Source organism: Choristoneura fumiferana, chromosome 10, assembly GCF_025370935.1.
Source record: "Choristoneura fumiferana chromosome 10, NRCan_CFum_1, whole genome shotgun sequence".
Classification (NCBI taxonomy): Eukaryota; Metazoa; Arthropoda; class Insecta; order Lepidoptera; family Tortricidae; genus Choristoneura; species Choristoneura fumiferana.
The window spans coordinates 11,228,169-11,242,024 of record NC_133481.1 but is presented as its reverse complement, the minus strand read 5'-3'; the positions used below and the strand labels follow the sequence as shown (position 1 = coordinate 11,242,024).

Here is a 13,856-nt window from a genome sequence, read left to right as displayed (position 1 = left end):
CGTTCTTTACAAATTGTCGTTTTGATTCAACGGATTTAAGGTTTAGGGCTGTTACACCATCCATTGATTAGTGTTAACTGGCGGTAGGTGTGATCGTCTCTATTTGTTTGTTCAAATAGACGGAGACGGCATCACATTTAACCGTTGGTTAACGCTAATCAATGGATGGTGAAACAGCCCCTTAGTTATCTAAAAATAAATGCCAGTGGATATTACTGCTCTATGAGCTTAAAAACACTTTTAATTCAGGCTGAACCGACGTGTCATATCTATCATTTGACGTCGTTTTGGCCCTTTAACAAAATAACTTAGGGTAAAACTGTGGATTAGAATCAAGAAAGTTAAGGTGCATAAAGAGCCAAGAAGTAAACAGGCAACGGAGTTGCAGTGCCCACACAGATTATGTACCTACTCATAACTGCTTCTGTGCATCTCTCCACCCCGCGACCCGTTATTGCACAGTTCGACTTGCATTTATATATCGCTGAACTTTTGAATGGCCATCCCCGCATTCCACAAGTACGGTTAGGTACATGTTAGGTATGCCGACTAGGTGACAGCTGTCAAAAATCCAGCATTAAAGAACCATTTAAGTTATAAAAAGACATACGTTGCTCATTGCACGTCGTGGCGAGTGCGCCGGGGCGGGCCCAGCTCGCGGGCACCAGGGCGCGGGCGCAGAACGAAAGTTCGACGTGAGATCGAGCGCGCATATGTAAATATCGGCACATTTACAAGGCGAAAGGGTTCACCAGAGCGGCGCACTAGCGCGGCAACCAGTCCGACAAGATTCCTACGGCCGATAGAAACAAGAGAACATCACTCGACGCGCGGAGCGGTACACGGCCGCTGCCCGACTGCGGCTGCCACCTCGCCGCAGCACCGCTGGTTTATTTATCACTTAATTATTGAACTCGTCTGTGCAACAATTATGAGCTTGCGAGGCGAGCGGCGCAGGAGCCCGGCGCTACCGCGTCTACGGGGCGCGTTGCGTCACACCCGCCCACCTTGCTTTTAAACAGTTGACGTAAGGAACTTGTGGTGACAAATCTTAAGAAGTAGATACACAAAGAATACTTAGTAAAGGAGAACCGTAAGTATATAGTACTGGTATCTCAGCAGAGTGGGTTGGGTTGGTACTGTGTTCAAAGAAGGCAGCATAACCCTGTTGTCATTAGCTCGTAGGGCTAATTTCGCCCTGCGCTGCGCTATCAATTAGGTAAGCATCAGCGCCTGACCAAAACTAAAAGTAAGCATCTCTGCCGCTTTAGATAAAATAGAACAAGATAATTCCACTGCTGTATAACGTGGTAACACCAGAACGGTTATCACTAGAGGCCGCGACTTGCTTTGTCGATGTACAGTCAAGTGCAAAAATAAGTATCTATTCGAACCACTCAAAAATATGTTACTACGGTCTTATTGCCTAGGAATAAGTCTATGGTACATATTTTTGAAACTTTGAATAAGTACATATTTTTACAGGTACTTGACTTGTCTAAAAATGTTTTGCCTAATTTAACTTTGTCTAACAACTTTTACTATAATGAATAGATTGTCTAAAGTCAATTTGTATTTTGTCTTATTTTCATTTTTACTAAAAGATCATTTGCATAACTCTTGTTTTGTCGAATATTATTTTATCGAAAATTCACTTTGTCGATTCTTATTTTAACTAATCATCATATAGCCGAATAACGTTTTAACTAACATTGGATTGTCTAATATTAAATTATCATAATATTTGTTTTGCTTACTAACGTTATGCCTAATTTTGGTACCTAAATGTTTATTATAAAATAAGGTCAATTAAGTAGGTTAAAATTGAAATAAATTAATCCATAATATTCTACTAATTTGTTATTTGGTTCAAGAAAATAACAACACTAAACATACAGGGAATAGGTACTACGACGAGCGAAGCGAGGAGGAGCGTTAAGTAGAACTGCGACCCTACAGTACCAGAACTGACTTTTTTTATAACACTAAACTTTTTAGAATTAACTAACGTTATCATTATGTATTCGGATTAACCGTGATTAGAATAAATAAAATTATGCGACATTTATGTTAGACAAAATATAATTATGTCAGTCAAACATTATACGAAAAATTTTATACAAAATGAAATTATGATTAGATTAGATTAGATTTATTTATTACCTTTTGAAAAAATACATTATAAGCACATGTCAGTTAATTACAAGAAATTCAAAAGGATCGTCAAAATTATAAAAATATAAATCTTATTAAGTATAATAAATAGTCAGCGAGAATAAAAAATAAATAAATTTAAAATGTCAAATTAGAATGCTACATGCTACATGTATGTTAGACAAAAATATATCAATCAAACGTTATACGAAATAAGTTTATACAAAACGGAATTATGTGATTTGTAGGTTAGACAAAATATAATTATGTCAGTCAAACATTATATCAAATGAGTTTATACGAAATGAAAATTAGGTAATTTCAAATTAAGCAAAACAAAATTATGTAAAGTAAGTTGTATATAAAATGACTCACTAAAATGAAAATTAGGTAAAATGAAACATTAGGTTAAGTAATATTAGTTTATCTAACATAAGGCAAACTGAAAATAGGCAAAAAGTTGTTAGGCAAAACAAGGTACAACCATTTTTACACGCATCCCTTGAACGTAAGATGGAGCTACACCATGCGACAAACGAGATAGGTACCGACTCGTACCTAATAGCAAACTTTTTAAAACGCTTTTGTTTCATGGAATGATTTTTCTATTTCAGCGGGAGTAGGGGAGTAGGGTACAAGTTTAGTAAGTAGATACTAAACTATTTTTACACATATTTGCTATGGTGATACCTAGACCGCGTGATTACCTTTTGAGCTCCCGGCATTTCAACGCATTTGCAGCATCATGATCACTTGGTAGACTGAAGAAATTAGGATTGGATATTATAGTACCTTAAGTGGGACTGGGCCGGGCATGTCTGCCGGATGCACCCACAAAAATGGGCGCACAAAGCCACATGGTGGGTACCACATGACGGGCACCGACGGCAAGGCAGGCCGGGCGGAGATGGCGAGATGACCTGGACGCGGAATTGAGTGAGTGGCCAAATATAGCTCTGGATAGGGAGATGTGGAAGTCAAGAGGAGAGGCCTTTGCCCAGCAGTGGGACACAGTTATAGGCTAAATACAATAATAATAATTATTATTATAGTACCTTCCTCAAAAATATCCGTATGGTATTATTCTTTATATAATCAGAAGGCGAAGTGCATAGTTAATGGTTAGCGAGAAATGTCACATACAATTTCCATTATTGTCGAGTCGCAAACTTTTTAAAAAGAGAAACACTTTATTTTGCGTACCTAGTCTCGGCTGGAATATTATTCTGTCAAACGGCCTCGCAAGCTCGTCCGTTTAATTCCTACTCAATACTTAGCCAGCAATTGCCTACTTCTATGCCACGACAATAACCTACTATTATCTTTTAGCTATTATTGAGAGATACTATAGACATGATAAAATATCCCTTTCCCACAAAATATCTGCGTGAGTGGGATAGACGCTTTATAACCATGCTACACGCCAATGCGGCAGACCTTCAAATAAAAATCTAAACCAATTCGTTGCCCCACTGTTATTAATTTTAAACATTAACCTCCAATGTATCAAGTAAATATCTTCCTGCCTCTAGTTTCCGTGGTAGTTACTGATTATTCATGGTAAAGTTAATAGCTCTAGCGAGTATATACATAGGACTCGATACGCACCAACCTACAGTGTAATATAATGTACACATGTCAGTCGCCGCTGATAAGCTTTAACTTATGACCTTACAACTGTTTATTTATAATTTATAATCGTTTATAATTTATAAACTTACTCGGATGGTACTGCGTTATCTTGAGCGTTCTGGAACAAGTTCACTTTGTGCCGGAGCTTTTATTATGTAAGTGGGAGCCATCGTAAATAAGTCTCGGCTAATAGGTAATTAAAATGGTAATGGAAACAAAATGTGCGCTCACTTTAGATACTAGAGGTACATTAAAATAAAGTACCTTATAAATATGTTTGTAACAATTTTCATTATTTAAGCTCGTGACATTGTAAATAAATGTGTTTTGGTAGGTACCTACTTGGTTTGGTCCTTCGAGCCGGATTGGAACCAGCCTATTGTTCCCAACACGGCCTTTGATGAGAAAAGTGTATCTTGAGATTCGTGTTTTCAGACAGAAAGCCTGTCGTCACATCAGACCTACCGTAAAAACTTACAACTTTGCCTTTTCATATAGCTTTGCCCACCGCGTCACATTTCAGTAGAAGCGAAATCTACCAAAAATAGTCACAACTACACTCTCTGTCTAATCTGTGGCTTATAGCTTATCATATTGCTGGCAACATTGGCCTATCGGTTGACGCGTATCTATTTGAAGTCACGCGTGAGCCGGCTTTAAATGCGGACCTGCAGGGCTACTACGAAACTCGAAACTAATGGTTTTTTTTTATCAGCTCACTTATTTCAGAGATTACCCCCAATAAACAAAGAAACAGACAAAGTTTAAAAAGACAAAAAATCCTTACTTAGTGCACTTCTATGATCCTTTATCCACTCACTTACATGTGCGGTTTTTAAAATCTGTAGTTTAAGCTACGCGTTGTCTGTCAGTCAGTCAGCAGTCACGGTATTTCGTAGCAAGGTATACTCTTTTATAGGTCTGGATAAATTTTGTTACGTAATGAGTTGATTGGTTTGGCGTAGGTACTTAATGTGTCCTAACCGTTAAGGAGTTATACCTTTCAGCATCAGATCACCTGAATAACCAGAAAGAATACAACTAAAGGTCTATACGTGCATATTATGATATTAAAAGAAACTTCCTCTAACTGCTAACCGTTAAGGAGTTTAATCTTCCATCATCAGCTCACCTGGATAACCTGAAAGAATAGAACTATCGTCCTATATTCTATACGTACCTCTATAATATTTAAAAAAATATGCTCAACTCCTAACCGTTAAGAAGTTTTACCTTCAATCATCAGCTCATCAACATGAGATGATGTCTATCAGACGCAAATACTTAAATAGCTTGAGAAAATATATGAAAAACGTAATGCGTGCCTACAAAATTTGAGGGTTGCCATCGACTTATCTGTGATCTCATCATCAGATCCTGATTTGGTGACAATAGGACCACCTCGGGAGTACACACTTTTGAATAAAAAAGATTTTTTTTAATAAATAAGAAAGAGAAAAAGAAAAATCTAAATTTTTCCCGTACCCGTAATTATTTTCGGGAAATGCTCTCTTAATGCTCCCTTACACTCTCCAAGGAGCCTACTTAGAAATTTTAGATAGTCCTCTCTCAATACTCCTCTACACTCCCCGAGCAATCTACATGCCGATTTTCAGCTTTCTGCATCCAGTAAAACGAAAAATCCCGTTTTTTCTCTTTCCCGAGGGAGATTTGGAAAATTATCTCTTAATGCTTCCCTACACTCCTCAAGAAACATATTATAACATCAACATCAACATTTTAATGAATGTTATATTATTTTCTCAAAAATGTCCGTAAAAGTTCACATTATTCTTTACATATCAGAAAGTGAAGTGCATAGTTTCTGGTCAGCGAAAAATTAAAAAGTTAACCCGTCGAGCGATTTGGGGGTGCAAAAAGCGCCTAGCGAAATTTGTCCGGAACTGCGATAGACACACTCACTGAGTGCACCTAGCGCATTTTCGGACAGGTTTCCTTAGGCACACACGTGTGTGCCTAAATCGCTCGACGGGTTAAAAAGATTGCAGGCGCGCTAGCTCGACAATAATGAATTAGCGCGCCAGCAATCAGTCACTTTTTTTTTAACGTTAAAAGGCCATGGGAATGTTGGCACAAGTCGTATACAGCCAAGTCTAATGGCCGGTATCAGATATTTTGTTGGAACTAGACATGGGTAATCTCAACTCCGCGAAGTGATCTGACTCACTAGATCCAGCTCCGGTGTCGGTACCGAATCCGCTTATTGAATCCGACTCCTTTATTGACTCCGGTTCTTTCGAGCGATTATTAATTTATCTATGGCCGATCCGCTCCGGCTCGGTTCGGTCGGTCGGTGTCGGTACGGTACTGCGGTGCCCCATCCGCTGACTGAACTGAAGTACAAGAACCGAACCGACCAACCAAACAGATAATAAGATCCAAGTCCAAGATCCGATCCGCAGGGCTACTACGAACCGAACCGAACCGACCAACCAAACATAGATAATAAGATCCAAGTCCAAGATCCGATCCGCAGGGCTACTATGAAACTCCAAAATCTAAGTTCGTGTCGTGCGGTCCCTGTGACACTTATACTATTTAATACGAGAGCGAGAGGGACGGTACGATACGAACTTCGAGTTTCGTAGTAGCCCTGCCGATCCGATCCGAGCCGAGCGAGCGAAAGCAGGCGGACGGAGCGAGTCAGTGTGAGTGAGCGTGATGGCGATCACGAGCGAGGCGAGCCGCTCGATCCAGTCGGAGTTAGTAACTCCGGAGTCAATAAGATTTGAAAGGAGTCATTAAGGGATTCGGATCCGCTTGAGGATCTGACTCTTTTGAATCTTCAGATCCGGATTTACCCACCTCTAGTTGGAACTCCGGACTTTTTCTATTGGGTCTGAAATAGCTTGTGGTGTTTTCGGTGGAAAAATACACCTGCAGTTTATTTTTAATGAAAAAAGGCGGGAAAGCATAAGAAAAATATTGGAATAAAATTAAATTTTACAATATATTTTGAGAAAAAGTTTATTCTAAGTATTTCAGAATTATTCACCATTTTTGAGAAAAGCTTTATACTAGTCTCGGCTGGAATAGCAATTGCTGGCTTCGTATAAACTCCAATTCAATAGAATCTGACAATCCTGTAGACACTAACAGCCTACTAATATAAAAACCGGGCTGCCTAAGGCTTTGTGATGTGACTATTATCTTTTTTGATTCCTTTTAGATCAAATTGCAACAACAGGACATATATAATCAAGTGTGCCCACGATAGGGTGTCTTAAATATGTTGAAAATTGACAGATTCTATTGAATTGTACTTTAGTTAAACGGACTCGCAAGCTCGTCCGTTTAATTTTCATACTCAGCCAGCAATTGCCTACTTCCAGGCCACGACAAATAATCTACTACTTCGGGAGCATTCAAATTAAACATGACATACCTTGATTTTTAAAGATACATTTTATTTTTCTACATTTAATTATATTATAATTACTCTTTTTTTTGGTAAATCTGACTTGTCAACTGACTGTCAGTGTCAGTGTCAGTCAAAGAGTAGAGTATAGTATGTATTAATATTCAGTTCAGTGCAGTGCATGTATGGCACGGCACTAGTGAAGTACGAAAAAACTAAAATGATATGACATAACAACACAAAAAGTAGTTTTTAAGTGCGTAAATTACGTTTTGTACCATTTGTTTTCATCTATATTGTATTCCAGATCTATATTGTATTCTATCATGTATTCCAGAATTAAAATAAGGTATTCCATTACTTTACTTATTTAATGCAAATAACTAAAACACATATAAGTATGTTCGAACAAAAGTTGTATTTCAAGAAGTCTTGTCTTCTTTGTAATTTGATTGTTTGTAATAGTGTACTCTCATTAACAATATTGTCATTTTTGCAACTGGTTTTTTTACTTTTTCAGTTCAAACTGCTGCCAGTGTGCTGGTGGAAATCTATGCAGATTTTTAAGTTCGGCAGAAGTATCCACAGCATTACGACCGTTTTACTTTAGTGTGCATCCTGATTTGTTTGGAAAATATCCAGAACAGAGAGTAAGTGAAGTCAAGAACAAGTGAATTACTGTAAATTAAGTTCATGAAATTGTTGTATTTAATGTTAATTTATTAAGCAGTTTTGTAAACTAAAGTACATTATTAACTTATTTGTTCTAGAAAGTCAACGAAAATTCACTACAACAGTTAAGTGCTCTGATTGAGGCACAACAGTCTAGTCGGAGAATGTCCATACCACCATTACCATTTTACCTACGGCAACAAGACATGGCAGACGGTAAGCAATGCTCATTATAACATTGAGAAGAATTTTGAACATAAATAAAACAGGACTTGGTTGATTGAAGTAGAGAATTGAAGTATCTATCTTTTTGTAGTCAACTGTACATAGTAATATGAAAGTTCATGAGCACTGACGCAGCACAAGTCTTGTCTGTATCCCCTTGGACCTAATGAGACTATTATTTTAATATCAGTATTATTTTTGCCCTAAATCTAAATGTAAAATTTTGAAATCTGGCTATATTTTTTTAATTAGGTTAATGAAGATGAACTTTTTCAGGCGACTTCAAACTAGTTAAAATCCAATTGAATAGCAGCAATGTAAGGGAAACAGTTGTGAAGGTGTTAAACGCCTGCGATATATCTACTAAATACATAGATAAAATACCAACAAGCCCGCAGAAGAGTTCAAATAGTTTCAGGTAGTAATTTTGTGATAAAGTAGATGTTTATGAGATTTAACTACTTTTTGCAAATAAATACTATCAATCGAGACATGATTTTAAAGCATGTTTTTGCTGGGTATGAAGATTTTAATTGCAGTTTTATTTCAGTAAAGTTGACTTCACAAAAGCATATAATAAATACCAAGAGGAATTTGAAAAAGTTTCTAAGATGAAGAGGAAGGTGGAGGAGAAGAAAGCTATTGAAAATGTTATGTAAGCAATTTGAATTTGTATTTATAACAATGCTATTTGTATTTAGCTTTGTTAAATTAATACTTCTGTTTTACCAGTAGCCGCAGAAATCTTTGTACTTTTGTGTTACTATTAATAGCTGTTGCTCTTGCAACAGGGGCACAAGAGAGCCATGCCCTGAAAGTTAATGTATTTGCTTTGACATTAAATTTAATACTTTCCAATAGTAGTTTGGTCTGGCACCAAACATGTAAAAAAATTACAGCCATTGTTCAATAAAAAAATTGTATGGCAATTGGCAGATGCACTGTCCATGAGGTAGGTGTATAAAATAGCAAGTTGAAATTGTTGGTACATACTATACTCCATTTATTTTAACATTTGAAACTTAACGGTAAAATTTGCACACATTTTTAAACAATAAAATGTGAAACTATTTAAAATTGTGTTAACTTCATAGTAAAAATATAATAAATACCGCTAATAAATGTACATGTAAGTATTTTTAGTCAATTTGTGATTGAAATACCGAGAAACGTTTCAAATTCAAATCTTAAATTAAACGGAGTATAATATTAAATTAAATTTCTTTGTTATTTCAGTGAGTGGATCTACGACAATAGTGCCATAGCCAGAAAGAAATATGACTCTACTAACGCCACCAGGGATCAAGTGAAAAGCCTAATAGATCATCTTTGCAATACTTATGGTATAAAAGAAGTTCGTAACAACTGAAATATATTTAAGTAGTCAATCTATACCTACTTAACAGTTATTTTACCTATTTATAAAAGAACACCTGATAGACTAACAGCCAAATGCCCATCCTAAAACATTGTAGCTAGAGACTTGAAATTTGGCAGCTGTATTCCTTGAGGATCATAGAGGTGCGTCAAGGGATTTTTCGAAATTCCCGCCGGATCGAAAGTAGCCAATTTTTTATTCTTCCACGGCTGCGAAGCCGCGGGATAAAGCTAGTACTGTAGTATGAATTTGGACATTGTGATATTAATACAAGAAGGTATACCACGCTCCATATAAATCTGCCTAAAAGTTCATTACTTTTGACGCATTTTTGAGATACATTTTTATGCGACGTCTTTAAGTTACTCCCTGTGTTCGAATCGCTTAACGTATAGTGCATATTCAATTATTGAAATTATACCTTTATAGTTTTTGTGGTACTAGTCGTGGCAATGAACTTTTAGGCAAGGTATAGTATAGTATAGGCGGAAGGTATAGTTCAGTCTCGCAATCAAGTTTTGGTTGGTTGCATACATTGATCTTTAGGGAGAGATTCATACTAGATAAGATAAAATGTAAATACATTGATTTATCTATTCAATTTCACGTAAAGGTCAACCAGTTATGTATGACACACTCTCTGGCACATTCTCTGACTCTGCAGTCAGCAGATAGGACTGTTTTTTGATCAGAAAACCGGTCAAGCGTGAAGCGATCAAGCGTCGTGGGGAAAAAACTAAAACTGTATAATTCGTCTGTTAGTGTCTATACTTAAACAGGTAATACCTAGGCACTCTAAAAATCTGAGTGACTAGGCTTAGATCTAGTCAGTCTGGGTGCGTGAGTCCGACTCGCACTTGAGTGGTTTATAAAACTATAACTTAATATAATCCCACCTAATTAAACTTATTTCGCAATCTAAAAAATTTAATTAATTAATGTAAAATATGTTCCAGCTCAGAGCGGTGGAAAAAACATAATTTTGCGGGAATCATAATAATAAGAGTCGAAATTACAACTATTTATTAATCCGATATGTGGAAATGTAACCTTTTCGTCTTCTAGACTCGGTTTTGTGTCTTATTTACAGGTAAAATACGACAGTGGTTGGAATATCAGTCTCATCAGAGGAGCACTCCAAAGCCTGGTAGCTTTGGCTTCACAGCATTCGCAACTTATGAATAATAATTTGACAGGTGTGTTTGACAAAAATCCTGTTCCACAGGGCTTTTAATTTTGTACGGTTCTGTACCCGCAAGGTGATTAACATTAATAACTACTTATACTAATAACTCATACAAAAACCCACTTGACGGAGCTCCTATTTAATTTAGTTAATAAATGTGCGTCTTATTTTAGGGAGGACTATAGCACTGGGACAATTTACTGGCGTCAGTCTAGATGGAGATGTCTTTCTTAACATTATAGATGTAAGGAACGAGTGGATGTCGGTAAGTTGTATTGTGAAAGTCATAAAACAAAGATGTTTTCGTAGTTACCCTATAATTATTTTTAATTTTATAATTTTAGCTCATAAAAAAAGTTAGTCAAGAAGATAGCGCTTTGACGCAAATACCGCATTACGAGGAGGCTCTTTCTGGTATTCTGAGGGACATACACATTTGCAGAAGGTAGATACATATTCTACTTGAGTTAATTATTTGATTCTTGGTATTAAGTATTCAAGAATTACTTAAATATGACAATTTATTACAGGAAATTTATGCCGAAAGTGTCAGCTCATCAATACTGCAGCCATTTGAGACAACTCATCACATCCATTGGTGACTTTTACGGTAGAGGGAAGAAGATTCCATCCTCAGTACCTGAATCTCTTAGAAAATATGAAATCGTCGTCGAGCCGTAAGTAGTAATGAAACGGCTCCTTTTCTTGTGGTTTTCAGAACATGCCTGGTAGATATTTTGGGATAGGCACTGGGCCCATATCTTGTAAGGTATCATTGTAATGTTATGGTAGCGTTGATAAAAAAAGGTTTTGGTAAAAATTTTTTTTTTTTTAGCTGTCTGTACATTTTGTCGACTCTACTTGCATTGTCACCCAAACTACATTTGCATACCAAATTTCAAGTCAATGCCATTAACCATTGAAGAGTTCCATCCTGCGGAGATTTACATAAGTATGCCAAATTTCAAGTCAATCCAACTATGAATTTAACTTGCATGATTTGACTACAGACAGACAACGGGACAGGTGAAACTAAATCAAAGCTTGTAAAACAATTATATTTTAAACTACAAGTGTGGTCAAAATACATAATTAGGAAACTAACGTCTTAGATATAGTTAAAGTCGTATCCGAACCACAATCCTTACTTTGTTTTACAAATTGTAGGGAAGCTGGTCCGCTGATGGTGTCACCCACTGGTCAATTCATCACTCCTTCTTCATGTCCTGCTGACGAATTGATATATTTCATTAGCAACCATTTGGACGAAGCCACTAAGCTCTTAACGGAATACAGCATGTAAGTAAAATGAACGAAACTAAACGGCCTTTGAATAGATTATCAAGTTGTGTGCAAATTAGCTGCAGATAGAATTTGTGGTTTTATCATAGTTTCTACATATTTATCCTACTGCCCGAAGGAGGGTTATTTATTTAAATCGTTTTTGTTTGCAAATTTTAAAACTACAACTGACATACAAACAAACAAATAAGGTAAAAGTATGAGTGCTCGTCACTGCCACTGCCACAATAGTTGCCACATTTTTAATTTCATGTCATTAGCAAAGTAACAGAGGTGACAGTATGATGTCATCTATTGGGCATTAGCGTGTCGAGCACTCGGACGTTTACCTTATACAATTGTTGCAAGTTATTAAAAGCTTTATGCTCGAGTTTGCCCGTTTCAACTACCGGCTAGTATCTATAAACGACCCCACATACGAGTACATATTACTTCAATCTTTTTACTTTCATGTTTTATTTTGTTTCTTAAATTAAAAATAAGGGCAACTATATATACGAAAATAAACAAACATACTAACCAGAATTCATTTATTTAGCAATAAGCACGTGGAAAAGGCACTTTACAAAGAAGTGAAAGAGCGATTCGGACTTCTCGAGCTCCACAAAGATGATAGCATTACTCCAGCGCTTATGATACTCTGCTGCCAGAGGTTGCTTACTCGAATAGACAAAATTAATACGGTAAGTTCCGACCATTCAGCTGTTTTTCTGAAAGACGTCAATGAGCTGTAATGGTGCTTAAATTTGACACAAAATACGTTATATGGGTGAAGACAAATGTATGATTAGTTTTCGTGTCACAATGGAAAAAGTTAATGGAAATTAAAACTACGTGCTAACGCAGCTTTAACGCTGTGCAACTTTTTGGTCTTCACCCATATGCGTCCCCACATAGACAAAATTTATATTGCTAGTTTAAGTTAATTGATATTAAAATCAGATTAGTATAAAATTTTGGAGATCACAGGAGTATTGACTTAAACGACTAATTTTATTATATAGATAAAAACTTGGAATTTATTTAAAATAGATTATTAACTCCCTAAAAAGTAGAAATCTATGTGATGTCATTTTTTTTACAGAATCTACAAGGCAACATTTTAAACGTCACACACTACTACTCTGTTCTTACGGAGGGTGTGTTGTGTATACCTTGGAACTTCAAATAGACGTAAACTAGATAGTAGTAAATAGTAACATTTAAATCATGTAAATATACAGAATAAATAACAAATACTACAGTATGCATTACATAATATAGCTTGTAGTAAGAAATATGTACATTCAATTAAAATAAGCATTTAATAGTGGCATCTCAACCAAATGCAATGAGGGCTATCGTTTTTTGTCTCACTAGATGGCGCACTGTTGCGTGAGGTTTTTAAGTATGGCTTTCAAAGTCTGTTATTACGGGCGTGAAAACAAAGTTTAGATTAAAATCATATTTAATACACCTTAAAACCGTACCATAAAAATATCGAACATGCATGCATGTGTGCAGGCAGGTGTTGCATAATCCCCGTTTTGTTCGGCAAAAAGGGAGGACAAAGGTTTCCGAAAGACAAAACTGTCTCAGAACACAGACATTCATTGCCCCGGAACGCATATTTGCCATAATTAATTTCAGATATTGCAAAATATTCACAAAATTATTCTAATTATAAATAAACCCGCGTAGCTCACCCAAAAACTATGAGATTTGACATTTCGGAGACCTCACGCTACACTAGCGCCTCTAGCGGCGAATTCATACGCGATAGCCCTCATTGTTTACAAAGCTACATTTTCCAATCGAATTTAAAATTATTTTATTAGAACAAAGAATATTTGATTTAATGTGAATAGTAGTAACCTTTTACCGATTATTAAGTTCATGAAATTTTAATCGAATAAATGAATTTCTAATTTACATTTGAATACATTTTT

The 13,856-nt window shown here is 36.3% G+C and overlaps 1 protein-coding gene across 1 annotated transcript; it reads left to right on the top strand.

Annotated features, from left to right (window-relative positions):
• The first annotated feature begins 7,328 nt into the window (after positions 1 to 7,328).
• Positions 7,329 to 13,829, top strand: LOC141432096 (T-cell activation inhibitor, mitochondrial). The gene is made up of 13 exons (XM_074093499.1): positions 7,329 to 7,514; positions 7,686 to 7,815; positions 7,936 to 8,053; positions 8,339 to 8,480; positions 8,613 to 8,717; positions 9,299 to 9,416; positions 10,531 to 10,636; positions 10,800 to 10,891; positions 10,971 to 11,071; positions 11,157 to 11,303; positions 11,794 to 11,925; positions 12,467 to 12,611; positions 13,013 to 13,829. Exons 1-13 carry the CDS (start codon positions 7,492 to 7,494, stop codon positions 13,097 to 13,099), a joined length of 1,446 nt encoding a protein of 481 aa, XP_073949600.1. The 5' UTR covers positions 7,329 to 7,491; the 3' UTR covers positions 13,100 to 13,829.
• The last annotated feature ends 27 nt before the right edge of the window (positions 13,830 to 13,856 follow it).

Coding starts and splice junctions, on each gene's coding strand:
- LOC141432096 (XM_074093499.1), top strand. CDS start 7,492: ATGTATTCCAGAATTAAAATAAG. Junction 11,926..12,466: donor CTCTTAACGGAATACAGCAT/GTAAGTAAAATG, acceptor TCATTTATTTAG/CAATAAGCACGTGGAAAAGG. Junction 12,612..13,012: donor GAATAGACAAAATTAATACG/GTAAGTTCCGAC, acceptor TTTTTTTTACAG/AATCTACAAGGCAACATTTT.